The sequence below is a fragment of the Equus przewalskii genome, chromosome 18 (genome assembly GCF_037783145.1).
Source record: "Equus przewalskii isolate Varuska chromosome 18, EquPr2, whole genome shotgun sequence".
NCBI lineage: Eukaryota > Metazoa > Chordata > Mammalia > Perissodactyla > Equidae > Equus > Equus przewalskii.
The window spans coordinates 33906137-33933920 of record NC_091848.1 but is presented as its reverse complement, the minus strand read 5'-3'; the positions used below and the strand labels follow the sequence as shown (position 1 = coordinate 33933920).

General features: G+C 44.3%; 1 protein-coding gene across 2 annotated transcripts in view; it reads left to right on the top strand.

The window, feature by feature from the left end:
* APOD (apolipoprotein D) overlaps nucleotides 1-25419 on the top strand; it is a 49504-nt gene extending 24085 nt beyond the window's left edge. The window contains exons 1-5 of one of the 2 annotated variants that reach the window (XM_008522401.2): nucleotides 8358-8663; nucleotides 12287-12437; nucleotides 18249-18370; nucleotides 21666-21754; nucleotides 24929-25419. In XM_008522401.2, the coding sequence (XP_008520623.1) occupies nucleotides 8620-8663; nucleotides 12287-12437; nucleotides 18249-18370; nucleotides 21666-21754; nucleotides 24929-25164 (642 nt within the window). In that variant the 5' untranslated portion in view covers nucleotides 8358-8619 and the 3' untranslated portion in view covers nucleotides 25165-25419. Of the gene's footprint in view, nucleotides 1-8357; nucleotides 8664-12286; nucleotides 12438-18248; nucleotides 18371-21665; nucleotides 21755-24928 lie in introns of those variants that run through there. The other variant, XM_070583430.1, reaches the window with a different exon arrangement.
* The last annotated feature ends 2365 nt before the right edge of the window (nucleotides 25420-27784 follow it).

Below are 27784 nucleotides of genomic sequence, written 5' to 3'. Positions count from 1 at the left end.
CCGGGTGGAGAGAATTTGGGGAGTGAAAGTATGTAAGTGTTGAAGAAAAGTGACTCAAAGGTGAAAATAACTTAGAGACAAATATCTCCTTCACAGGGTTCCTGTAGGAGTAAGGATTAACACACGAGTCCCTGCAAGAGGGGCTGTTCGGTATTTCGGGGCCATTCGGTAGGTGCTTCATAGAAGCGGCTTTCCTCATCCCTCTCCATTTTCATTAAAGCCAGGACTATCCTGGAGGCACTGCCGCTGCTGTCTTTATCTGAGTCTCATGACTGAAGACTCGGATGGACACACCCCTGCCTCTACTGGTCCCCACTGAACAGATAGAAATAAAAGTGTCTTCTCTCCAGGGCTGCATCAGGAAAACCCTGAAAGCCATTCTCTCACAGTCAGAATGTTTCCTTTGTTCCTCTGAGACAGAACCAACATCTCTGTGAGGCACAAAGAGGCAGCCTGACTCATACGCTGAGCAGACGCTGTGGGCCGAGTGATGGCTGCACGGTGGTAGCTGGGGCTGCGGCCCTGAGATTCCGGTACTTGTTGTGGTATACATTATGATAACAGGCAGAGGACCTTTTAAAAAACTGAACATATATAATTCCAAACATCATGTTCACATTTATCCTCAGACCTCCCAAACACGCTCATGCTGAGCTCTCCTGGGATGTCTGCAGGGCCCTTCAGGAACTGGAAAGGACCAGATACAAGTCTGGCCACATTTCTGGTTCTTTCCCCTACAAGTATTTTAATCCCCTTATTTATTTGACAAACATTTCCCAACCTCCTATCTTGTGCCAGGCACTGTTCTGGAAGTTGGGGCTTCAAAGAAATAAGGCCACATCCCTTCCCACATACAGCCTTGTAGGGAAGACAGACAAACCAGACTGGGATGCTGTGTGACGTGTTAGAGCAAGTTGGTGCACACAGCCCGAGGAGCACAGAGGAGGGCCACAGAGCCCGACCAGGGTTTCAGAGAAGACTTCCTGGAGGACGAGCAAGAGTTGGCCAGGTGAAGAAGGCAGAGAGGCCTTCCAAACAAGGGAGCAGCAAGCAGGATGCACAAAGGCAAGGCAGACCTTGGCTCAGTGGTTCTCCCCCTAGCTGCACATTGGAATCATCGGCAGAGCTTTTAACAGTTCCTGATGCCGGGGCTGTCATACAGATCTATTAAGTCAGAATCCTTGAAGGTGGGGCCCAGGAATCAGCCTTGTTAAAAGTACCCCAGCTATATGTAGCCAGAGTTAAGAACCACTGGTCTAAAGAAGAGTCGCTAACATAAGAAGTTTGGAAAATAAAAGCCTGAAGAATACTATAATAGCTTACTGTCCCAGTAATTCTGAAACAGTGGCTCTTGGACCCAACGCAAAGCATGCAAGGCCAAAGCATGCATTGATCTATTCTCGAGTCTGTGATGGATCTACTATACGGCCCACACCCACATCTGGAAACCAGTGAAATCTGTGGTTCTCAGTCCCCTTCTGTCCCCCACACTCTCCCCTCTGCCTACCCACTTTCTCCCTACAAGAGATGCTGCCCATGAAAAACCACTTGCCATTCTTAATGCAGTGTGCTGTGGTTCTCAAATCCAATAATACTCTCCTCATAGCCCTAAGGAGCACCCACTTATAAATACTAATTTCAGAAACCTTAAAAGAAGGCTTCTAGGCTGAACTCCAGACACAGTACAACACCACCACTTGTGACAAAGCAAATAATGGATCAATAAACCAAACTTGGCCATTTTATTAAAGACTTGGATGAAGACACAGAAATCCTGTTCTTCAGATTGGGGCATGGCCCAGTCTGAGAGGGAGAAGGACCGCCTTGGACCAAGAGACTGGCCGATAGCTCCCCTTCGTGAGAAGGCGAATATGGAAGTGGGTGTGGATCCCAGTTCAGCCACTCGCTGCACCATGTTGGGCAAGATACTGAAGCTCTGTGAGCTGTTCTCTCCTCCATGAAATGGCAACAATCACATTTACCTAATGACTGCTCTTGGCTTAAAGGAGAGAATATATGTCAAGTACCCAGCATAACAAGGGTCCAGTATCCGAAGGCTGGCTCATCAGCCAGTGGTAGCTCTTTTAAGCAGGATTTATTCTAGCATCACACTTCATTATCAGAAATGTATTACAGGAGGGGAAATAACACAGCGGGTAGAGGACAGGCCAGGTTGTGACTTTCTTTTTGCTGCTGCTCTCCCTCCTCTTTCATCTCTCTCGAGGTAGCACATGGCTCCCACAACATCTCAGTCTGCTCCTCTCTCTCAGGGGTAGTCCCCAAATTCACACTGAGTGTGTGTTTGGTGCAGTCTCTCCACCCATCTTCTGGGTGGGTGGGAAAGCCAAGAGCCTGGTCTCTCCCTCTACTGGCTAGGCCTCTGCCCCTATGTGCTGCTCCATAACCTGCTGTTTATTGACCTCTCTGACCCGCCCTGGGAAATGGCCCTTCACTCCCCAACACTCAGCTGGACTTGGTTAAAAGAAGTTTAGTTCCCAGAAGGTATGTTAATAGAAATTATGTCAAATCCAGCAGGGACCCCAGAGATCCTCTGGCAGATTCCTACCCTTTTTGTGCCACAGACCCCTTTGGCAGTTTGGCAAAAATGTCCATAGATGCATAAAATAAAAGATACAGTATCACAAAGGAGTTCAATTCTACTGAAACACATTCTATCAACTTTCCATGGAGTTCCATGGATTCTATATTATAGACACCCGAGAGCTGAACCCCTCACTGAGAGCCTGGGGAGCTCACCAAGGTCACCCAGCTAAGAAGTGAGAGAGCGGGGGCAAGAGCCCATCTCCCTCTTCCTGGACCTGGGCTCTTTCTGCCAATTTATTTATTATTTTAGAAAATTAGGAAAAACAAAACAGAAATCTTACTGCTTCTGCACGGAAAAATCCTGAATTTTGTTCATGTTGGAAGGTATGGATGAGGCCCTGCTCCCCTATATGTATTCGTGAGAACTGACCTCATTTTGTACAGAATTGCAAATCTGGACAAAGATTGTTTCCCAGCAAACATCTGGAAAATCTTAATGCCACGATAACTTGGCTGAGGATTCATCCAGTGCACTGGTGATGGTGGCAGATGTACCAGCTCCTGGAATTTGATGGATGATACTGTTGGGCTGAGGATTGAATCGATGGGTTCAATTCCTCTGCTTTCAGGTGGCCGTTGTCAAGAAGTCTGGAACACCAGTCTGCGAGCCCACTGCAAAAAACTCAGCCCTCCTGCCTCGCTCAACAGTTGTTAGGAATCAGTGAGCAATTCCTAAGCAACTGGCGTCATCTTTCTGTGCAGAGAAGGTTGGAAAGCATTGAACACCTGGCCTCTCTCCCAGCCGAACCCTTTAACCCCTTTCCCTGCAGGGACAATAGAACATAATAATTAAAAGTGGGGGGTTGCAGTCACACCTCAGGGCTTAGATTCTCACTTCATCACTTTAGAAAAGTTGTTTGACCACCTCTTCCCACTTCAGATTTTCCATCTCGCTAGTGGGAATAGTACAAAGGCCTGCCCTGCAGGATGTGGTGGCAATTAGAACTAATGTATGGAAAGCATCCATGGAGGACCTGATGAGTAGAGTTCAATAGTGAGGAGCTATTATTAGAATCAGTTCTAGGTTGAATGCTGCACCTTCCCCACTATGTCCCTTATTGAATAAAGCAGATGTTAAGGCAGGTGTAATTAGCAGAGTGACTGTGTTCAAAGAAGCCCGTTCACCAGGATCAGAGCAGACCTGTTTACTTTATCCAACATATCTCAGCAAGATAAGCGACTTGACCACAGCCACACAAAGAGAAAATCCTGCATCTTCTCGCCACTAAATCTACATACCTCCCTGCATTTGGTTGCCTACCCTCTGCCTTCCCTCTTGTTTCTATGGACTCAGAACCCTTGCTCCTCTCAAAAGCCAGCCTCTCCACCTCTGGATCCCGCCCCCTCTCTGCTGCTCAAGGCGGCTCTCCACCTCTCTCTCCTACATAGGCAATATTTCTCTTCTACTGGATCATCCCCATGTGCATGCTCTTACGTCTCCCTTAACCCCTACGTCTCCTTTCAGCACTAATTTCTCTACTTTCCTTCAACTTTAAAAGAGAGTTGCTGTCTCTGTGTCCCCTCCTCAATGCACTCAAATTGGGCTTCTATCCCCACTATCCACTGAGACTGCTGTTGTCAAGGTCACCAGTGACCTCCATGTCGCTAAATCCACTAGCCACTTCTTTGTTATCTTTTTTGACCTTTCAGCAAAAGTTGATTATTTCCTCCTTCTTGAAACGTTTTCTTTCCTTCGCTCTGTGATAGCCCACTTTTCCTTCTTTCTCTATTATTGGCTCCTTCTCTACTCAATCTCTACAGGTTAGAAGGTACCAGGGATCTATCCTGAGCATCCTTTTCTTCCATTACTGTATGCCCTCCCTTGGTAACACTATCCAGTCCCATGGCTTTAGTTCCCAAATCTCTACCTACAGCCCTGACTGTTCCCCAAGACTATCCATCTGTCTTCTTAACATTTCCACTTGGATGTCTAATAGGCAACTCAGATCTGATTTATTCGTGAAGAACTCGGGTTTTCCCCCCAAACTTGCTCCTGCCTCAGTCTTCCTAGTTTTAGTGATTCGCATGAGCATCCACCCAGTTGTTCAACGTGTAAGTCTAGGAGTCGGTCCTCATTCCCCTCTTTCCTCATCTTCCATATTCAATCTATCAGCAAGTCTTGTCCACTTTATCTCCAAAGCATGTTCCAAATTCATCTTCTTCTCTCCATTTTTATTGCAATCACTCTTGAATGAGGGTCATAGCACCTCAGCTGATCCCTCTGTAACCATTCTACAATCCATTCTTGACAGGCAAGCCTGAATGGTCTTGTCACACTCGTGCTTAAAACCCTCCAATAGCTTCCCTTTGAACTGGAAATAAAATCCAGATTCCTGAAAGCAAGATATAATATGGCTTCTGCCTACCTCTCCAAACTCATTTTGAATCACTTTCCTCCTCACTCTCTCCGCTTCTGCCACAATGCTCTTTCTGTCTCTTAAAAACACCAAGTCCACTCCCACCTTAGGACATTTGCACGGGCTGTTCTTCCTGACACGCTCTTCCCCATGATTCTTGAATGACTGATTCCTTTTTATCATTCATATCTCTGCTGAGATGTTGGTGCTCAGAGAGGCCCTTCCTGACCACCAGCCTCAAGTAGCCACCCAGTCACTCCCTGTCACGTCATCCTATTCTCTCGTATATATTTTTCTGTCCATGTGTATGACTCTCCTCTGGAAGGTAAGCCCCACGAGGGCTAGGACATTGTCTTTCTTCTTCACCACTACATCTGCCGGACTTAGAACAGTGCCTGAACATGGCATGCTTGATATATGTTGTTGAAAGAGTGAATGATTGGGTGAATGGATTAGTAATAGAGCCAGGACTGGAACCCAGGCCCCCACCTTCCAGTTCAGTGTTCTTTCCCCCACGCCACGTCAAGTTGCAGTTTTCACCACTTTGATTGCTTTCTTGCTGTTCACCAGATGCTTGGCACCATTCAACTCTCGACTGGTTCCGGCTCCTAGTGATAAAAGAAATGGCCACAAGAAAGCAGGAAAGCGAGAAAAAAGGGCATCTGAATAAATCATGAAGTACATAATAATTCCCACAAATAATGAGAATTAAATGTTCTATTATTCATTCAATCATCCAATAACATTTAGTAAACACTTATTATATGCCTGGCATTATGCGATTTACCAGGGGTAAAAAGACAGACCTACTCTGAAGGATCTGACAGTCTCCAGAAGGAGATGGCAGCCTTGTGGTGATGCGTAACATAGCATGATGGGCCCAAGAACAAAGTAACATGTGCTGAGGAAACACAAAGCAGAGAGCGAGGAATGCTGCGTGGAGTGGCCAAGAATTCAGGAAGACATCCCAGAGAGGGGAACTTTTGAGCTGAGTCTTAAAGAGCAAATATGTGTTATGGAAAGCTCTTCCTCTGGGTTTTCACAGCAAAAGTATAGTTGTGTTTCCCCTTTATTTGAACTGACAAAAGAAAAATCACTTTCGAAAGCCCTACAGGATGATTCTGGTAGTTGAAAGAAGCACTTATTAATAAATAGAGAAATTTTCATCAGGGAAGCCTTTTTTTTTTTTTTTTTTTTAAGATGGGATAGTTCTCTATTTCTTGCTACAAAAAGTCCACCAAAACAATTTTGCCTTTGCTGAGTTTCTTATAGTGAAACCCTCGAGGCAATCACCTATAGGATGAAAGATCACCCAACCAAAGAATTACTTTCCTGTAAAACCACAGGCCGTCTTCTTGAAGAAATGTGCTGTCGGGTAAGAGCAAAGTTTTGCGACAGGTGAGAGAATGAAGTAGATCTACATGTGTTGATATAGAGAGATACATTATCTCATGAAAACAAGCAAGTTTCAGCACACTGGAAACTGTTGCTATTATTGTTATTATGTTAGGATCTCTGTAAGAATAACCTAGAAGAATGAAGGCAAACCTAACAACGGTTCTCTCTGAGATATGAGGTTATGAGGCACTTACACTTTCTGAGTCCTACATTTTGGTACTGTTTTAATTGTTTACAACAAATGTATACTATTTTGGAATTTAAAAAAATAAAGACTTATTTAGAACATAGGTCTGACTTGTTTTATGATGCTTAAGAACTTGTGCTTGGTTCTATAGTCCAGAAACACTTGAAGAAAGGATTTCCCTGAATTATATCATTTGCCAACATTTTCAGAAAAATATAAACCAAGACCCAGAAAGATAATGTGATTTTTCACATGCTGTGACTCCTACACTCGTACCTTCAGCTCCACAGTGCTTGATTCAATGCTAAGGAGTAAAACACATAATACATCCTTCTCCAGCTCATGCATTTGGAAACTTTAGTAACAGTGCTTTGTGGAAAACTATGCAACTCTTTAGAGTAGAGGGAAATATTCTTTTTATGAGGTTGACAAGAGGCTAATCGTGTATTTCTTCATTGACAGGCAATTCTTGGTGAGAAATGTGATGCAGGTAAAGAAGACACAGAAACTTACAGGCTAGTCCTGTCTCAGGAAAACAGTTCAAATAGAAGTCTCTTGAATGTCTCCTCCAGGTCCTTTTGCATATGTTAGAATACTCAGTAAATTCTTTGAATAGAGAGGTCCCTTCCATTCAACTTACAAGTATTTATTGAGCACTTACAACGTGCTCTGGCCACTGGGGGTACAGCAGTAAGTCAATGAGACAAATTCTCTGCATTCGCAGAGCTTATGTCTTAGTGGAGAAAATACAATAAGCAAGAAAATACATAAATGAAGGGTGTAATTTCAGGTAAAGTATAATTAGGATATAATGAAGCAGGTAAAGTGATAGCAACAAAGTTATTATTATTTTTTTTTTGAAAGGTCAGGAAGGCCTGTTATAAAGGAGGTGACGTTTGAGGAGGGGTATGGAGTGAGGCAGGGGGCGTGCAGAGGTCTGAAGGGAAGGCATTACAAGGCACAGCAAGAGTCAGTGCCCTAAACAGGACGAGGAATTCCTTATTTTCCTGAAAAGGTAAGGAACATCCCAAAGAAAGAGCTCTTGAAATTTGATATGTGAAGGATTCACTCTATTGTTGTTGTTTTAATGTTTATAAGACCTAGTGCTGTAAATTTCTATTGCTTACAAAGTTGAGAATGGATTTTATTTAGGAATCTGAATCTACTAAAAGGTACCCTCTTACCTATATGCCACTAATAATACCTCCCGCCTGTCACAAAGACAGAGAATCCAATTAGTAAGAGTCAAAGTTGTTCATTTCACAGAGAGAGATGAGACCCAAGCAAAAGTGCCCCTGGGCTTAAATCTGCACACCCCCACCCCAAGCAGCAACAGGCTGCCTAGAATATGGAGCTGGGAGGATCATAAAAGATACGGAGAGAGGAGCTGCAGAAGACGCCTTCAGCATTCTTAGCTCTTAGCCGCAACTATTACAGAACTGGCATCTCCCCTGTACACCCAGTTCTGGTGGAAACAGAAACGACAGTCTCTACTTCACAATGGGGAGACTGAGGCTCAGAGAAGTCGGTGGCTCGCCCAGGATCACAAAGAAAGCCAACTCTAGTTCCTAACCTTCGCTCTGCTGCCTGAGCCGCACCCCATCCCAGGGACCACACAGGGCGGCATTCATGCTCCATTTCGGGCAGCGGGATTGCTGACTTCTCATTTACACAAAAATGAAAAATAAATACCAGATGTTTGAAAACACGTTGCAACTCATCTTACTGGAACTTAAAAGGGCATTCTGACTGAGAAAATTAAATTAGAAAATCCGCGTAGCAAAAAAGATGTTTTGAATGAAATAAACTTTGTCTTTCTCACACACACACACACACACACACACAAACAACATCTCTTTGTTTCTTCTTCAGGGAGCAGCTGTGAAGGAAATTGGGGGAGGGGGATGGACATAACATCCCATCTTTGTGTTTCATACAGAGCTAAGCTTTTAGGCCAGCCTCCCTGAACTGTAGGGGGTGTGGCATGCATTAAAATTAAACTTCAGTGACCCACTGAAGCTTATAAAATAGCTTGGGAGAAGCCAGTCACCAAGACAAGGCATCTCGAATTGGATGATTTTTGCATGTGGAAACTGCCTTCATCTTGATAAGAAACGGTAGGTACTGTAGTTTTCATTTTCATTTGTGATAAATAATGCTTAAAATAGAGACAGTCTTGACTTTCAATTGTCCTTTTTCAGCTAAAAATAATAACTAACCCAGTTGAGTGCTTGTGCCAGTAGCTCTGCAGACTTTGTCTCATTTCTCCTGAAACAACGTTACAAGACAGATATTATCAGTGCCACTTCTCAGGTGAGGAAACTGAGGTTCAGCTATCCTAAGCAACAGGCCTAAGATAAGACTGCCAACAAATGCCGGAGTTGGCGTTGGGTGCCAACCAATGCTGACACACCTCAAAGTCTTCTGCTTGCACTGTGCGCCCTCCCTCTACACTATATGAGACAATGAGAAAATTCTCCATACACCTATACTGTACCAGATGAATTCTCGGGGAGTTGGTATCCAACTGTGCACTATAATAAAATTAACTGAAAAGTGAACTGGAATTAATTGTGTGAACAGAAAATGCATTTAACAACATGGCACAAAAATATTTTCTTCAGAAGAAATGTTTTCTTGTTAGATTCAACAGCTAAATGGGTTTTTAAGACCAAATGTACAGTGGAAATGTACTTTCTTTTATCACGTGAAATCTAAAAATCTAGTCTTTAATATTCTGCAGCTCCTTGAGAGCAGGGGCGAGGTCTACACTAACACCCAGGCATTAAGAGGTTAAGAGCTTGGGCTCTTAGGAGACCTGGGAATAAGTTCTGGCTTCACGGCTGGCTTACCGGGAAGTAACCTGGGCAAATTAACCTCATTGAGTACCAAGAGAATGTCAGCCTAGGTCCCTTCCATATAGAGTATTGTGGAGATTCAGTGCATAGTACATGTGAAATGGAGGCCAGGCTTCTCCATGGGGAAGCTCAATGAGAGTGAGCAGCAATTTGCAGAGTCAGTGCTGGCCCAGGGTGGATGCACCATAACCTTAGTAGAATTCTTTCCAAATTACTTAATATTCAGTTAATATTTAATCATGTTTTTTTTAGTATTTCAAATCTCCTCCTCAGGACAATCTTCCCATTAGTGTTAGAAGAAGATGCAAAAACATACGTGATACGTACCCATGTTCATAGGTATACGTACATAATGTAATTTACCCTCAGAAGGTGCTCAATAAGTATTGGGTAAATTAAAATGGAAGGGGCATTGAAAAAAGTTATGGGTGCTATCAAACCTTTCTCTCACAAAAAGTTTTAACTATCAGAATAAAACTAGTACAATAGAGAGGCATCTTTGGAAGAAATGCAATCAAGGGGAATTAGCTTTGCTCTGAAATCCTCCTACAGCACTAAAGAACATGTTTCAGCTGACAATAGAACATTCTGTAATAAGATATTTGTCAGGATAAGATGTGGAACTAACTTTTGGTGTAACTGTCACGTGGTGGAGTGAGACTCATCAGGTCACAGAGGTAGGTGTTTTTTGAAAGCCACCAAATGTGGTGCGCAGAGGGAAGCTTGGCTCTGGGGCGCTGCAGAATGGAGAGCTGGAGGAGGGCCGAGTCCCAGCTCTCTGCCCCCTCTGGGCCCTGGCTTCCCCATCTAAATACCTGGGGGGAACAGGTTGGATAAATGACCTCTAAGAGCCTGTCCAGATTGGGGGACCCTGTAGAATGTGCATAATGTGTGGCCATCCTTTGAGGTTAGATCTTCTGGGCAAGGCACTGGGCTTGGAGCCTCCGGGGAGCCAAGAGTAGAGCTCCAGTGTTTCTAAGGAACTCTTAGAAATGGAGGCAAATTTTTGTGGGTTTAGGCTGGGTTTCTACAAATCTACCATCCCCTAAAATGTTAAAAGACAGGTGTTGTTTACATGGTGGGAGGGGCTGAAGGGAAATGGAGCCTCAAAAACTAAGGAAGACGTCCCACTGAAGACCTGCTCAAAGGGGCTCTGCAACGATCCTTACCCCCCACACCCTCCCACCCTCCCCCCACTGCCTACTCCCCACCCCAGCTGGCAGCTTGTACTCATTATGTAACTGTTCTTTTGAAAACCAGGCAATGAAATCTCCAGAAGAAAAGCTATTGATTATTACAGGTTATTTGGAGGTTTAGAGACTCATAATAAAGTGGTTATAATTATTCCTGTTATGACACATCCTTTTAAATGCTCAGATCTGAGAACATTTTGCTTGCGTTGATTCAGTGCTCCTCATCCCAGGGAGAAAGGCCAAGAGCTGGAAATAGCTCTTGTGCAACTACAGGCAAGGAGTCACAAGGGAGACTGAAAGCAAGTCAGTGAAAGAAGCAGGGAGCTGCCCGGGCTGCTGTGCTCTGCCAACAGCGCTGCAGCCTCCCATCCCTGCTCGCTGCCTCTCCTCAAAGCAGTTTCCACTGCCAAGGCCGCTGGGCTGAAACGCTTGTTGCACAGTTACATGTCAGCGGCCAGTCCTTCTCTGGTTAAATACACATCATCTATGAAAAACACCTCCAAGAGAAAGTTCAAAAAAAGAAAGATGCTACTCTAAATTCTATTGTCTCATTTAATTCTTGTGAAACTTCATAAGGTTGGTATGATTATTATTCCCACTTCATAGACAAGGACACTGAAGCATCAGTTGGACCCTTACTATGTGCAGAGCCAGAATTCAAACCGGGCAAGGTGACCCTGGGGTCCCCAGCACACTGCTCCCTGTTAAGGCCTCCAGGCCTGCTCCTGGGCTGGCAGACAGCCCAGCAAGATGGGACAGGGGTGGGTGGGGGCCAGGGAGGCATTCCTCTGATGAATCTCATAGGACACTAAATGTTGTGTATGGGTTGTTTTCGTTTTTTTCCTCTCTCATGGTTCCCTGCGTGGTTTCAGTCTTCCCCTTTGCCCATCCCCCCTCCACATTGTTTCTGTTCCTTCAACAAGAACCTAGTGCCCCTGACGCTGTGAGGTTTCTGTGGGTGAGTCCCAGGAGAACAGACATGGTGCCCATCCTTGAAAATTACGTAATTAGGTGAGGGAGGGTTGCAAAATAAATCTAACGAACTCTATGTAGGGGCACGAGCCTAGGGCCCTATAACAACCCTATGTCTTTCTGGCCCCCTTCTGGGCAGGATGCCAACCATCTGGGATTCGTAATGATCCAGGGCCTGGCCAACCCAAACCTTCATTTATCTCACTCAGAGAACACCACGTCTTAAAGGAACACAGAGCCCTTCCACGTGAGCTACTGTCCCTGGGAATGCTGGTTGTATCAAGGACAGTCCCTTTTGACAAGCACATAGTCTTTGGCCTGTATAAGCGACCCCCTCTCTGTCTGTGGTAGCAGTAACTCCATCCAGCTGGCCGCCACTGGACACTCCCCATAAGTAAGACCCCATCAACCCTTATGTCTCGTACACCATCTCTGGGTCTTTTCTTTGGTCTCTCCACAACCTATCCCACCCTGGGCGTGCGGCCAGACACTCTAATACCAGGCAGAGTGTGCTTCCGCGGGGGTACAAACAGTTCTGAGAGAGCTCACAGGGAGGAAGGCCTCACCGTGTTGCTGACAATTCGGGTGGCCCTCTAGGGCCAGGAACTCAGACAGGCTGCCCACGAGGGACCGGCCAGCCCAGAAATCTGTCTCTGGTCCCTGCGCGTCCTTGGAAGGCTCAGAACCACTCCAGCTGCCTTGTTTCCCCCACTGCAGGTTCCACCGACAGCCACCCAACGCCAGGATGGTGATGGCACTGCTGCTGCTCCCCGCACTGGCTGGCCTCTTTGGAACAGCCGAGGGGCAAGCCTTCCACCTCGGGAGATGCCCGACTCCTCCCGTGCAGGAGAATTTCGACGTGACTAAGGTGTGGTAAAAGGCTGAACTCCCCCTGTTTTTCTGTCTCCTGTTTGAATGAGCGTTCTACCCGGTTTAGTTTTATTATTCTGCTGTGAGTACCACAGCAAGCTTTGGGGTAGGCGGTTATCTTACTTGGGGTTCCCCCACAGCAGACTCTGAGACAAGACCTGGGGAGCAAAGAGTTTTTGGAAGATGATCCCAGGAAGCACGAGTGGGCATGTGGGGAAACTGGGGCAGAGGGGGCAGAAAAGCAATCAAAGCAATAAAGGATTTGTTCATGAGCAGGTTACTCTGTGAACAGCGGGGTTCAATCCTGCTGGGGATCCCCCGAGGAAACGTCTAGAATGTGCCTCAGATTGTTCCACAGATGGAGGCAAGTGGGCTGTGGGAGCTCCCGTGGCCCCGGCAAAGCCTCCTGGCAGAGGAGACACAAGGGCTCAAGGTGGGAAGCTGGCAGCGTGTGTGGGAAGTGTCTGCCACGGCTGAGGTGAACTCACAGCAGGGCTGAGCGGGCCCGGGACCAGGTATCAACAGCAGCTCCTGCAGTCCTGTTATCCCCATTCTACAGACGGAGACACTGAATGTCAGAGAGCTTATAGCCTACCCAGGTCACACACACAGTAAATGCAGAGTGGGATTCAAAAGTAGGCTTCCCAGTAGTGAAGGACACCCAAGGATCACTCAAACAGGACCTCGGAAAGGACAGAACTCCCCAAGGGGCTTTCTTGTTACCTGCACTAAAAATATAGCAATATAACCAGCCTCCCCCTATATATGGCTTTTCTTCCTGGGATCAAGCCCAACTTTACTGTATTTATGTATGGCTAGTAGGGAAGGAACAGCAGAAAGAGGCAGCTATTCGATGACATAACTTAGAGGCTCCAATTGCTGCTAATTCACACATAGAATCTTCCTGTTAAGATATGTTCTCCTTAGTAGAAGTTTGGATCTCATTGAAGAAGCGCCAAACTTGTTATGAGTAACATTGAAGTTGCTATCAGTCACTCACACCTCAGTGTGAATGAGTGTTGGGACCTCTGAGGGGATGGTTAGGTAGAGGTATGAGGGAAGAGAGTTCAAAGCCTGAAGAGGGTGTAGAAGGAGCAACATCAACAGAGAACTCCCACAGGGGAGGTAGGAAGGGGAGATACAGTACACTGAAGTCTACACTGATTTACTCCCGTAATGAAGGGCTGATCACTTTATTCAGGCAACCCTGGTAGCCCACACAAGGCTTTACAGAAAAAATCCAGGGAATTTAAGTCACATTTCAGTTTTGGGGTAAAAATCCCCAGACACTTTGGAAATTATAATTGGTCTAAATTTACAAAAGTCCTTTGAGGAGTAAAGCAGGCTGTTTAAAATAACAGTTTTATTGAGATATAAGTCATATACTATATAATTCACCTGTTGAAAGTGGTTTTCACTTTCATGGGGTCTTAGTGTCTTCACAGAGTTATGAAACAATCATCACAATCAATTTTAGAACAGTTTCATCATCCCAAAAAGAAACCCCATGCCCATTAACAGTCACTCCACATCTCTCCCCAACCCTCCCTGCCCCAGGCAACCAATAATCTGCTTTCTGTCTCTATGAATTTGCCTACTCTGGACATTCCATAGAAATGGAATCATACAAACATGTGGTCTTTTGTGATTGAGTTCTTCTACTCAGCATAATGTTTTCAAAGTTCATCCATGTTGTAGTATGTATCAGTACTGCATTCCTTTTCATCCCCAAATAATGGTCCACTGTATGGATTATGTCACATTTTATTTTATTTGTTCATCATTTGGGTTGTTTACACCTTTGACTATTAGGAATAATGCTGCTATGAGCATTCTTGTTCCAGGTTTTTGTTTGTTTGAATGTTTTTGTGCAATTTTTTGTGAACATACATTTTCAGTTCTCCTGGGTGCATACCTAATAGAATTGCCGGATCATATGGCTTCTCCATATTTCACCTTTTGAGAAACTGCAAGACTGTTTTCCAAGACAGCTGCACCATTTTACATTCCCACTAGCAGTGTATAATTCCAATTTCTCCATATCTATGCTCACACTTGTTATTGTCACCTTTTATTTCTAGCCATTTTTAGTGGATACGAAGTGGTATCTCATTGTGATTTTGATTTGCATTCCCGAATGGCTAATTACAGTGAGCATCTTTACGTGACCTTATTAGCCATTTGTATATCTTCTTTGCGGAAATGTCTATCCAAGCCCTTTGCCCATTTTTTAACTGGGTTATTTATCTTTTAACTACTGAGATATGAGGTTTTTGCATATTTTAGATACAAGTCCCTTATCAGATATCTGGTTTGCCAGTATTTTTTTCCATTCTGTGGATTGTCCTTTCACTTTATTGATGTGTCCTTTGAAGCACAAAAGTTTTTAATATTAATGAAGTCCAATTTACTTATTTTTTTCTTTTTTTGCTTATGTTTTTGGTGTCATATATAAAAAAGCTTTGCCTGATCCAAGGTTATGAAAATTTGTTTCTATATTTTCTTCTAAGACTTTTATCACTTTAGTTCTTACATTTAAGTCCTTCATCTACTTTAAGTTAAATTTTGTGTATGGTGTGATACGGAGGTATGACTTCATTCTTTTGCATGAAAATATCCAGTTGTCCCAGAACTATTTGTTGAGAAGACTATTCTTTCTCCATTGAATAGTCTTGACATCCTCGTCAAAAATCAATTGACCGTTTATGTGAGAGTTTATTTTTGGACTCTCAATTCTATTCTATTGATTTATATGTCTATCCTTATGCCCATACTATACAGTCTTGATTACTATAGCTTTGTAGTAAGTTTTGAAATCAGAACACATGAGTCCTCCAACTTTGGTTTTCTAGCTATTCTGGGTCCTTTGCATTTCCATATGAATTTTAGGATCCGTTTGTCAATTTCTGCAAGGAAGCCATTTGGAGTTTTGACAGAGATTGCACTGAATCTATAGATTAATTTGGGGAGTATTGCCATCTTAACAATTTTAAGTCTTCCAATGCATGAACATAGGGTGTCTTTTTCGTTTACATAGGTCTTCTTTAATTTCTTTCAACAATGTTTTATAGTTTTCAGAATACGAGTTTTGCATTTCTTTGGTTAAATTGATTCCTAAGTATTTTATTCTTTTGATGCTATTGTAAATGGAATTTCCTTAATTTCATTTGCAGGTTGTTCATTGTAAGTATAGAAATACATTTGACTTCTGCATATCAATCTTGTATCCATTAGCCTTGTTGAATTCATTCATTTGTTCTAATAGTGTGTGTGTGTGTGTGTGTGTGTATTCCTTAGGATTTTCTACATACAAAATCATGTCATCTGCAAATAGAGATAGTTTTACCTCTTCTTTTCTAGGATTCTTTTTAAACATTGCATTCTGCTTATTTAGGTAGAGACACTGACGCTCAAAAAGATGAAAAGGCCATCACGAAAACAATAGGAGATCATGAGGGAGCATGACATGAAAATCAATCTTCCACCTCTGAGTTTCCTCTTTTCTGGAAAATCACGCTTCCTCAGTTTTAATTGCGGAACACTAGGGTCACCTTAACAAAAATAGAACTATTTTAAATGCCCTATATAAATAATGAAGCTTTTTCTGAGGATGCCTATGAAACCAGTTGACCTCTAACCTTACTCCTGGTGCTTTAAATTAATAAGTTCATTGGTTTTATTTTTTATTTTTATTTTTTCCTAAAGATTGGCACCTGAGCTAACAACTGTTGCCAATCTTGTTTTTTTCTCCCCAAATCCCTCCAGTGCCTAGTTGTATATTTTAGCTGTGTGTCCTTCTAGTTGTGGCATGTGGGATGCCACCTCGGCGTGGCCTGACGAGTGGTGCCATGTCCGTGCCCAGGATCCGAACCAGCAAAACCCTGGGCCACTGAAGCAGAGCTCGCAAACTTAACCACTCGGCCATGGAGCCAGCCCCGTTACTTGGTTTTAATTGAAAGGTGTGTTTTAATAAATGAGTGGAAAATTTATGTCACAAATGTAGACATATATTTGAACAGAGAACCATGTGACCGAGGCAATATTGCCACCTATTTGCAGTATGTTCTCATTTCAAATTCTGACTTTTTGAAGGTGAGTACATCTCTTTCACTTCATTCTGTTGAGTAATACATTTTTAGATTTCTAAAATAATTTGAATTAATATTTTGACTAGGTAAATATATTCACATGGTTCAAAATTCTAACGATGCAAAAGAATATACAATGAAAAATTTCCCTCCCCCTCCTGTTACTCCAGCCTTAGTGTCCCTCCCCATTAGCAACCAGTAAAAACAGTTTATCGTGTATCTTTGGGGAGCTACTGTGTACATATACAAACAGATACATACATAACTGTGGTGGGCAGGATGATGTCCACACCCTAATGCCCAGAATCTCTGAATATGTTCCTTTCCTTGGAAAAAGGAATTTTGTAGATGTGATTCCAGTTACGGATTTTGAGATGCAAGAGTAGTATAAATCCTTAAAAGCAGAGGACCTTTTCCAGCTGTGGTCAGAGAGGGATGATGATGGAGCAAGAGCCAGAGATGGAATGAGGGAAGGATTTGAGCTGCTTTTGCTGGTTTTAAAGGTGGGGGAAATGGTTCTCAAACCAAGGAATGCAGATGGTCTCTAGAACCTGGAAAAGGCAGGAAGACAGACTCTCCTCTAGAGCCTCTGGAAAGCAGCACAGCCTTGCCAGCACCTTGATTTTAGTCCAGTGAGACCCAGGTCAGACTTCTGCTGTACAGAGACCACAAATTTTTGTTGTTTTAAGCTTGCAGTAATTTGTTATAGCAGCAACAGAAAATTAATATAGTAACCTTTCCCCTCATTTTTACATGAAAAGTAGCTCAATATACACACTATATACACTATATTTTTTACCTGGCTCTTTTTCCAGTAAATGTATCTTACAGATAATTGCACATCACTCTTTTAAAAGAGACTGTGTAAGATTCCATTATATGGATGTGCCATCATTTATTTACTCAGTCTCCTACTAATGCTCACTTAGGCTGTTTCCTGTCTTTTATTATTACAAATAGCACTGCAATGAACAACCTTATACATACATCATTTTTTTATTATCAGGAAGGTACATTCCCAGAAGTGAAATTGCTAGCCAAGAGTATATGTATTTTCGGTTTTGCTAGATGTTGCCAAATTGCCCTCCATGAAGGTTGTAAGTCTGTACGTTCTCTTTGCAAGGCAAACATATGGAAGGGGGACAGTGCTGCCTCCCCGCGCCCTCACCCACATAGTGGCACACATCCTTTATGAACTGAGCACGAGCCCAGTGGAAGAACGACACAGGTCTTCTAAACCCTGATCACTTGCCAAAAGCCTTTGTGACCAACTCCCTGTGTGGGATCATGTGAAGAGAAGTTAACCAACACTGGAGCCCCAGCTCCCCACAGTGCACTTATCTGACTTTGCACACAACTCAGAGATTACTTGTAGGATCGTAAAATGTTTGAGATGGAAGGCATCTTACATCATCTAGACCCATCCCTTCCTTTTACAGCGTTTAGAATTTCACCCAGATTTTGGCTGATGGGGACACTGAGAGCATATCTAAAGAAAGAGCACTTTCGGAATAGAATGTGGCATTCAACCAGTGCCCACACATCCGATTCGCTTATGCCCATTTGAATCAATATCTTGTTCAGTTGCTGCTTGAAACAATGCAGCCCATTTTGCCTCGTTTCCCCAGGAAAGGGCTCTGTTCTGAAAGACAACAATGGGGAAGAGTTTGCAGGTCCCTAGAGGGCCACAGGACTTGCTCTGCTTGTGGTTGTCTCTACAGTATCTTGGAAGATGGTATGAAATTGAGAAGATCCCAGTGAGCTTTGAGAAGGGAAGCTGTATCCAAGCCAACTACTCACTAAAGGAAAACGGAAACGTCAAAGTGATAAACAAGGAGTTAAGGTGAGTGGCTGTGGTTTCAAAGGCAGTGCACATCCTGGAGCCAGCCCTTTAGAGAGCTGTCCTGGGGTGCCTGGGTGTCCTTGCAATCCAGTTCACGGAGGACACAGTCATTGCTGGGTCTGGACTGCCTGCTCACAACAGGTCCTGAGATGAAAGCTTTTGTCAGGCAGCACCGTGGAGACTAGATGTCACTCATTCATTTCTGAGCACCTGTTGTGAGCACTTATTTTGTACCAGACCCTGTGAGAGGCACTAGGGACTCAACAGTGACCCAAACTGCAGGGTTCCTGCTCTCATTGCAAAATAGATACCCTGGTACCATCTTGTCTGACCTCCAACCAAGAGAGAAGCCCATTCTACATCATCTCCTGACAGGGGGCATCCACTGTCTGAATACTTCCAGGAAGTAGGAGCTCATCACCTTCCATGACAGTTTATCCCATCTCCAGACAGCTTTAACTATTAGAACACGCCTTTTCTTATTAAGCAAGAATCAAACACATACATAGTCACATTCTAGGTTATGTGAACAGGATAGCCTACAGAAGTGTACTTTTGTATTACTGAGGGCTTCTAACATTGATTTTTGATGCAAAAATTCACACTTTGGAAAGCAAACACAAATTTTAAAAGACCCCCGGGAAGAACTCCTACCAACCTTCCATCAACAAAGATAAGAGTAACAATAAACAATAGCAACTAATATTTATTAAGCACTTCCTATGTGCAAGGCACTATTGTGTATCTGTATGTATATATACATGTGTGTACATGTATACATATATATATATGTATGTAAGTGTACGTAAATGAGTATATTCATTTAATCCCCATAGCAACCCTGAGGTAGGTACTATTATTAATCACATTTTTATGGATGAGGAAGTGGGATACAGAGAGGTAAAGTAATTTGCCCAAGAGTCACACAGCTTATAAGTGACAAAGCTAAGATTCGAACCCAAGGAGAAGTGAAATGGGGATGAGAACAGAAGACAGCTGAAAGAAAGGCTGGGAATGAAGGGCCGTCCTTCCTGTTCCCTACAGGATTTGAGAACTGTGTTCCACTTCAAGAAAATAACTACAACCCAGCCTGGAAATCACTCAGCTAAGACAGGTTTTTGTGACCATCTCATTATCCGCTAAGCTTCTTGTGGCTTGTGAGCCAAAACACAGTGCATAAACTTGACCCTGCACAAACCAAAGAAACAAAATAATAATCTTGAGGGCCTCTAAAGAAAAATCCAGCCCATTTCAGAGCCCAGGAAGAAATCGAGATGCAGACACCCAGAAGATCTCACAGGAATTTTGTAGGCTCCAAAGTTGCAATGATTTCATTTCAAATATTTTGTCTCATTCTAAGACCAAGAGTCAGACAAAGGCGCAGACCCCAAAACCCATGAGATTCCTCCACGCTCCTTCAGAGTTGGCCAGGAGTCCTCTTTACCGCATCCTGAGCTGTAGGTCAGTCTGCCTCTAGGGTCACACTCGTTTAAGGCACAAGGACACGTGGAGAAAGGTTAGTTCAGGAAAATGGTAGTTTCTCCTCCCAGGAGTAATGCTGGGTGAGCCGAGGGCATGCAGGGAGTCTGAGCAGAATCCTCCCGCCAGTGCAGAGAATCTGAGGACCACATCAGCTGGACAGGCTGGGAGCAGAAGGGCTCAGGCTTTGGGACTAGACTGCCCGGTTTTAAATCCTGGTCGTACCACTTGCTCACAATGTGATCTTAGTTTAGTTATGATAATTTTCTAGGCCTCAATTTCCTCCTCTATAAAATGACAATAATAATAGAACCTCCCCCCCTAGGGTGTTTGAGCATTCAAGGAGGTAACCCATGTAAACCACTTAGAACAGTGTTTGGTATGTAGTAATCATTTCATAAATATTGCCGATTATTGTTAGTCTGCTGCTACCCTTGAAAATACAAATGTGTTTTTCCCATGAACGAACTGCGAGTTAATGATCAGACTGGTGTTTCGAAAACTCTTCTGGTGCAAAATAAAAGTGATGGTGAAAAGGGGAAAAGTCTATTGGGAAGAGACTGGTTTGTTGCCAAGCAACTGTATGCAGATAGAAATGGACCATCTTCCCTGGCTGGCTGAGTTCCAGGTGAGAGAGCGGAGTACAGTCTCCAGCCCAACATGATGATAAACAGAAAATGCAATATCCAGGAGCATCAGAGAACATTCCGCACCCTCTCATACCTATTGCTTATTGTCTGGTTTCTAGGACATCCATCACCACTAATCACAGCCTACTGACTTTTTGACACACATTATTGCTCTAATTTTGTTTGTCTGCCCCCTTGAGGACTGATGAACAGGCAGCTCCTCTGTCGGCCTCCTCCGAAGAGCACCCTGACGCCGAGCACCCTCCTTCACCGCCTCCATCCCAGGCCTTTCCTGTCTCCTCCAGGTCCATGGGGTCACTGGGAGTTATCCAGAAACAGGGCCAGCTCCCTTCAAAGAGTGAAAGCATTTCATCCAATTTAAAACCACCACTTTTCAGACATATCACCATTTCATATACCACTAAGAAAGAAACAACACCACCAATTATAGGTGTAAGGTGGCATTACTTGTAAGATGTACATTTCTTCATATTTAGTGTCTCTGATAGCTGGCTGCCCCTGAGAATCACTGAAATGTGGTAAATGTTCCCTCACTGCCTGCTTTTACCTGGCCTACCCTGAAATCTCCCGTGGAAGAGTTCAGAAGTTTGCTGAACTAGAAGGGGTGTCCGAGCTCAGACACAGGAACCCTTTATGGGACAGATGGTGTCACATGGTATCACCGAGGACCAAAGAGGGGAAAAGCTTGCAGGTCTCTAGACTCTAGGTTTTGCATTATTTTCAGTAATCAATTCACTCCTTATTTTTCCTTTGGCCCCTTCTCATTTTTAAAGAAATGATTCTTCTTAGAGTATTGGGTTGTTTTGTTTGTTTTTCCCTCCTCTTTGATCCTCTCTTGATTTGGAGCCTGGGAGCAGGAAACAGCCTTACAGGCCATTGCATACAGTCCAAAATACAGTGTTGAAGTGCAAGGGCCTAACATATTATCCAGTCCTGGAGCATTGCAATTGTTCCTTCTTATCACCCCAAGGCTCTCTTCCTCCCTTGGTCTCAGAGACAGTCACAAAGGAAAGGGGAGAGAATGGAACCAGGGTCCAGCCTGCCTTCAAGAGCCTCTCTAACCAGAAATCACAGGGTTGGCCGCCATGGTACTTAGTGTCATAAATCTTGCCTGCCATTGATTTTTGACTTTCAGTGAGTTCAGATTTTTTTTTTACTCACTGCAGATCTGATGGGACTGTGAATCAAATTGAAGGTGAAGCCACCCAGAGCAACCTCACAGAGCCCGCCAAGCTGGGGGTTAAGTTTTTCTGGTGTAAGTATCCGCTTCTCTCAGGAGGTTTCAGGGACAGGAGATGTACATACTGAAGGCTAGAACCCTGGGTTGGAGCACTCCTGTCACAACTGAGTGTCATCGTATAACGATCAATACATAATGATGTGTGGAGCACCTGCCACATGCCAGGCACTGGGCTGGACGCTGGAGATGCACTGTGAGCAAGACGGCGCTGGCCCTCGTCCCCACGGAGCTCACATCCCAGTGTGGATACTGACAAGTACCCAGGCAATTGACCATAAAACTACAGTAGTTGTTTCTATAGAGGAAGCACAGATTGGAGCGTGTAGTGCACGAGCAGAAGGACACCCAATCTAGGCTTATTTCCCCAAGGAAACTGAGGTCTGAAAAATTAGTAGTTATTAGCAGAACAACTAACATGGGCAAAAGTTTGGAGGCAAAAGACGACAAGAGAGGGGGTAAGTTTGAGTCCTGGCCTTGCCGCTTTCCAGCCACGTTGTTAGGGTCCTTGAAAAATATTTAATCACAGGCATTTGCCCTCTGAGTTCTGGGCTAACTGAGGAATGGACACAGGCAACAGAGAAAGCACTGAATATTAGTTTTTTTGCTGATATAGATACACTGGAGTATTCAGCTCAGAACAGTGAGGGTTTCTGATGCCAAAAGTAGTTGGGAGCCCCTCTCCCCACCTGTGGGGCGGATACTGAAGTCACCGGCCGCAAAAGGAATCACTACCTGCCCCCACCCCGACCCCCAGGCCTCCACAGATCAAGCCCCTAGAGTGGGGCAGAGAGGAAGTTCTTATCTTATAGACCAAGATAAGAACGCTGGGAGAAGGAGAAAACCGTTCTTCCCACGCTTGCGACTCTGGGCAACTAACCTCACAGCTATGCCCAGAGGCAGGAAGATAAACTAGATAACACACAGCACGTGCTCTGGAAACCGTTAAGGAACCGTTAAGGTACATGTCAGCTTCTCTGCAAATTAGAAATTTCTACAAATAAGAAAATCAGAGTACAGAAAAGCTGGGCGATGTAGGCAAGGTCACTGCTAATTAGAGGCAGAGTTGGGACTAAAACCTAGGTCTCCAGACTCTTAATTGAGCGATGGGGATGGGAGTGAAGGCCATTCTGTGCACAACCTTCATAGGGAAGCCTGCAACAGGAGCTATAGGAGGGGCAGGAGCTGTTGGCTGGGGAAGCAGAAGGGGAAGAGATTTATTCCGGTTGAAGAGATCAGATGTTTGCATTGGGTCTTGCAGGGTGGGTGGGAGAATATGGAAAAGGATGTTCCACATGAAGGGAATAGCATGAGAAAAGGCCTAGAGAAAGAAGCCTAGAGCATGGGAGAGTCCATGGAGCAGGAGACAAGACTGGGAGGGCCTCACTAACTTTTGTAGAGAGTTTGAAGTGACTTCCATCAGCGATAGGAGACTGTCAAAGTTTTCTAACAAAGAGACATGGCAGTTTTCTATACTAAGAGGAAATATCTAGGTAAATTTGTGCTTGAGAGCTAGGCCATGTGGGAGGAAGATAGAAGGTGCATACCTGGGTGTGTGCAAGTGGGGCGTGACGTTGCTACTTCTGGAAGAGGTGGAAGATGTATTTTCCCCAAATCACTCAGGTCTGAAGAGCTCTCAGAACATCTGGAAATACACAAAGCAGTTGAAATTCAAAGATAGCAGATATATGATGAATATGTACTCTCATGAGTGAGCCGGGCAGGTGGCACCAACAGTTGAAAAGTCAGTCAGAAACAGCCTTCAGTCTAGGTCCTCCAGCCTTGTCCAGGCTTCTGTCCAGACATCCTCCAAGTGTCCTTCTGTTTTCATATTTATAAACAGGTAGGAAGTCAGAAGGAGGAGGGACCTTGGTGGGTGGCCATCTGGACTAGTCTTCTCGTGGTGTCCTGATAACCAGCTGGGTCTTTGACCCTCAGCCGAGCTCTAAGCACTCACAGACTGCCTGCTTTGTCCAGCAGCTTCTCATGGCCGCTCACGGGTGCTGAGGTCTAGTACAGTTTGGCAAACAGAGGGATTAGTTTTCAGTGGAGAAGGTGGGATGCTTAAAATCCAGGAAAGCAAAACACCCCTGACTTGCTTATGTGTGCAGGTCTTTGTTTCTTATGGGGTCAGCACATAGCTTTCTCCCATGTGGGTCCATCTTTAACTTTAACAAGCTGGGCTATGAGTTTTCCTGGCCTTGGACCTTGGTTGTGGAGGTCAAGTTCACAGAGGAGTTTTCTGGATTCAGATGGAAAGGATAAATGCTCCCTCTCTCCTCCTAAGGACCTCTTTAATCTTGGGCTTTCTACTCTATACAGATGTCAACTGATAAATCTCTGTAGGCCCTTTGTGAGAAAGAGCTTATAATCTGTTACCACCTGATTTACCATATTATTAAGAATGGACAGATATTTGAAGGTCATGCAGGAAGAAAAACAAACCAACATTAGCCCCTGCCTCCTCCCTTAGGCAGGCTCAAGAGGAAGCTGAGAGGGGCCAGTCTGGTGGCGCAGCGGTTAAGTTCGCACATTCCGCTTCTCGGCAGCCAGGGGTTCACCAGTTCGGATCCCAGGTGCAGACATGGCACTGCTTGGCAAAAGCCATGCTGTGGTAGGTGTCCCATCTATAAAGTAGAAAAAGATGGGCACGGATGTTAGCTCAGGGCCAGTCTTCTTCAGCAAAAAGAGGAGGATTGGCAGCAGTTAGCTCAGGGCTAATCTTCCTCAAAAAAAAAAAAAAAAAAAGAGGAAGCTGAGTGGTACAGACTCAGAAAGCCTGGGGCCCTGACCTTATAGTCCTGATTCTGCTTAGCCAAGTGGTGCCTCCATTTGCACTGCTGCTGAGTGTAGCCTGTCAGTCCAGGGAGTCCAGCCAACATCCGAGTTACTGTGGGCTTCCGGAGACTGACCTGCTACCAGGGACAAAGGATCCAAAATGGCTCTGAACTCTTGCTGCACCTTAGAACCACTTTTAAAAGTCCTGACCAGCTCCAGATCAGAATCCAGGGAGGGACAGAGGGAGGTGGGCCTAGTATTTTTCAAAGCTCCCATGTGATTCTCCCACATGAAGCCAGAATTAAGAATCACTGACCTAGAAGAATGGGCCCCAGAGCCTGGCTTCCAGGGTCCTGGAGATGAAGGTTTCTCTTGCATTGGTCCCTCCTAATACTGCCCTCCTCTGGTCCTCAGTGATGCCTTCTGCTCCGTACTGGGTCCTGGCCACCGACTACGAGAACTACGCCCTCGTGTACTCCTGTACCACAATCATCTGGCTTTTTCATCTGGATCATGTTTGGATCTTGGGAAGAAACCCTTATCTCCCTCCAGAAACAGTGACCTATCTAAAAGATATCCTGACCGCTAATGACATTGACATCGAGAAAATGACTATCACAGATCAGGTGAACTGCCCCGAGTCCCTGTAACGAGGCTCTAAAGGGAAGCCGCATTCACTCCATATTCCTTCTTTTGCTTGGCTTTTCCCCCACCCCACTGCACCCACCCACTAACCAGCCCACCACAGCAAACCATTGCAAATACCAGAGGGAAATGTGACAGTGGAAGCCAGTGTAGAGGAACTCACGGAAAGTTGGCCCAAATGCTTAGTCATGCACCCTGTTACCTTGCAAGCCTAATAATAAACTTGTTGCTGACCTGCTGTGCTCACAGTAGATTCCGAATTGGATTAGTTATTATGGGTTTTTAATTATAAGCTATGTTTAGAAATCCTTAAGCAGTTATGTAGGAAAAAAAAAATTAAACCCTGAACAGTTTAACGATAACTACCTTGTTTCTGGAGAAAGAAAGGTGATGGCACAGGCATCTTCTGAATCCAGGTGCCCCCATCTTGCAGTTGGCACTCCTTTAGGGGGACCATTTGGGGGTTTTGAGTCTCTGACAGGCAGTTTCCTTGAAGTATTTACTTTCTCATCACAAGGTCTTCAGAGTCAGGCTGAAGAATGGGACCATCTTAGGGTGTGTGCAAGGAAGAAGAGAATCTATCAGGGAGAAGATTATGGGGATATTTTTTAAGAAAATGACTTTTTTTTGGAGGGTGGGGAGGTTTTTCACTTAACTGATATTTCCTGAGCCCCAACTGCATTCCAACCATTGAAAAACACAGACCACCCTATTCTCCCCCAGGAACTCCCAGACTAGTGAGGGAGACAGACAAGTAAACATGCAGTTATGATCCTGGCTGAGGCGCCAAAAGCAGAGGCCTATGGAGGGGGCCGTGGGAGCTCCGAGAATGTCTCAGCCCCTGCAAGCCACGGGCTCCCACCAGGTTGCACACTCTCGCCTCTGGGTGTGCCGACTTCAGGGAGGCAGGAACCACCTTGAGGGTTTTTTTTACATTGTGACTTTTAAAATCAGAGAGACCTCAGAATTATCACCCTACAATTTCTCTGAGCCCACATGACATTTATAATCTACTAACATTTGGGGAAATGAATAGAAAATTAAGCCATTTGATTTGGTTTTTAATTTTTCAGCATGAATATAAAGTATTAATTTTCTTGAGCACTTGATGCTTTTTAATGCTTTATATTAAAGGTAACAAAAAAAAAATCCAAGGATCTTAATATGTACCATTTTCATTTTACTAAATAAATACGACCACGAAATGGAGCTTCCAGTTCAAAATTCCTAAAGGCTGAAAAACACTGGGTAAAAAGGCAGTAAGGCGGAGGTACGTATTGAAGGAGAAGACCCTCTCTCCCAGCTCTGCGGCCGCTGCCCCTTTGCCCTATCACACTGCCCACCCCGCCAGAGAGCACGTGGCTCCCCTTCTAGTCTGCAGTCATTCCCAAGAGTGTTAAGCTGCCTATCTCTTACGTCATGGTACAAAATAAGTTGTGATTGCGTTTCTCTTAGCTGTCTGGTAACTTCTAAAACAATGAAAGTGACTACGTTTTGCACCTTTTCCAGTGTCTTGCCCAAGACATAGGCTCAAATTTTTATATGAATGGATTACAGAAAGGGTGTATAGATGGATGGACATGGAGGCACCAAGTATTTAGAGGAAACATGGGCAAAACCAGCAAAAAATCCAGAAGGGAGAGAAAGAAAAGGAAAGTGGGAAGTAAACAGCAAAATGGAGACAAGAGTATATAATAAATCCCCATGTCCCCATCATCGGCTCCAACAGTCATCAACATTTCGCCAGCCTTGCTTCAGCTATCACCCACCATCCTCCAGTTTTTTTCCTGGAGTGTTTTGAGGAAAATCCCAGACAGCACATCCTATTATTTGGCTCATAACTACCTACATATAAATCTCTAGCCAATACAGATACTTTTAACAAAAAATACAAGGTTATGTTTTATTTCCTGAAGGTGCTCAGAGAATGTACTCTCTGTGTAATTTTAAAATTATTCCATATAGGGGCTGGCCCCGTGGCCGAGTGGTTAAGTTCGCGCGCTCCGCTGCAGGCGGCCCAGTGTTTCGTTAGTTCGAATCCTGGGCGCGGATATGGCACTGCTCGTCAGACCACGCTGAGGCAGCGTCCCACATGCCACAACTAGAAGAACCCACAACGAAGAATACATGAAGAATACTATGTACCGGGGGGCTTTGGGGAGAAAAAGGAAAAAATAAAATCTTTAAAAAAAAAAAAAAAATTAGGGGCTGGCCCCGTGGCCGAGTGGTTAAGTTCGCACGCTCCACTGCAGGTGGCCCAGTGTTTCGTCGGTTCGAATCCTGGGCGCGGACATGGCACTGCTCGTCAGACCACGCTGAGGCAGCGTCCCACATGCCACAACTAGAGGAACCCACAACGAAGAATACACAACTATGTACCGGGGGGCTTTGGGGAGAAAAAGGAAAAAATAAAATCTTTAAAAAAAAAAAAAAATTTATTCCATATAATCCAGGTGAAAAGGAAGATGTATGCACAAAAATGTTCATCATGGTTTTACTTATAGCAGCCCCTAAACTGAAAGGAGCTAAACTATCAAACATATAGCAGAGGAATGGGATCATAAATTATGGGACAACCAGTTGATGTAATCTTGTGCATTCATTAAAATTCGTAGTTATGAATAC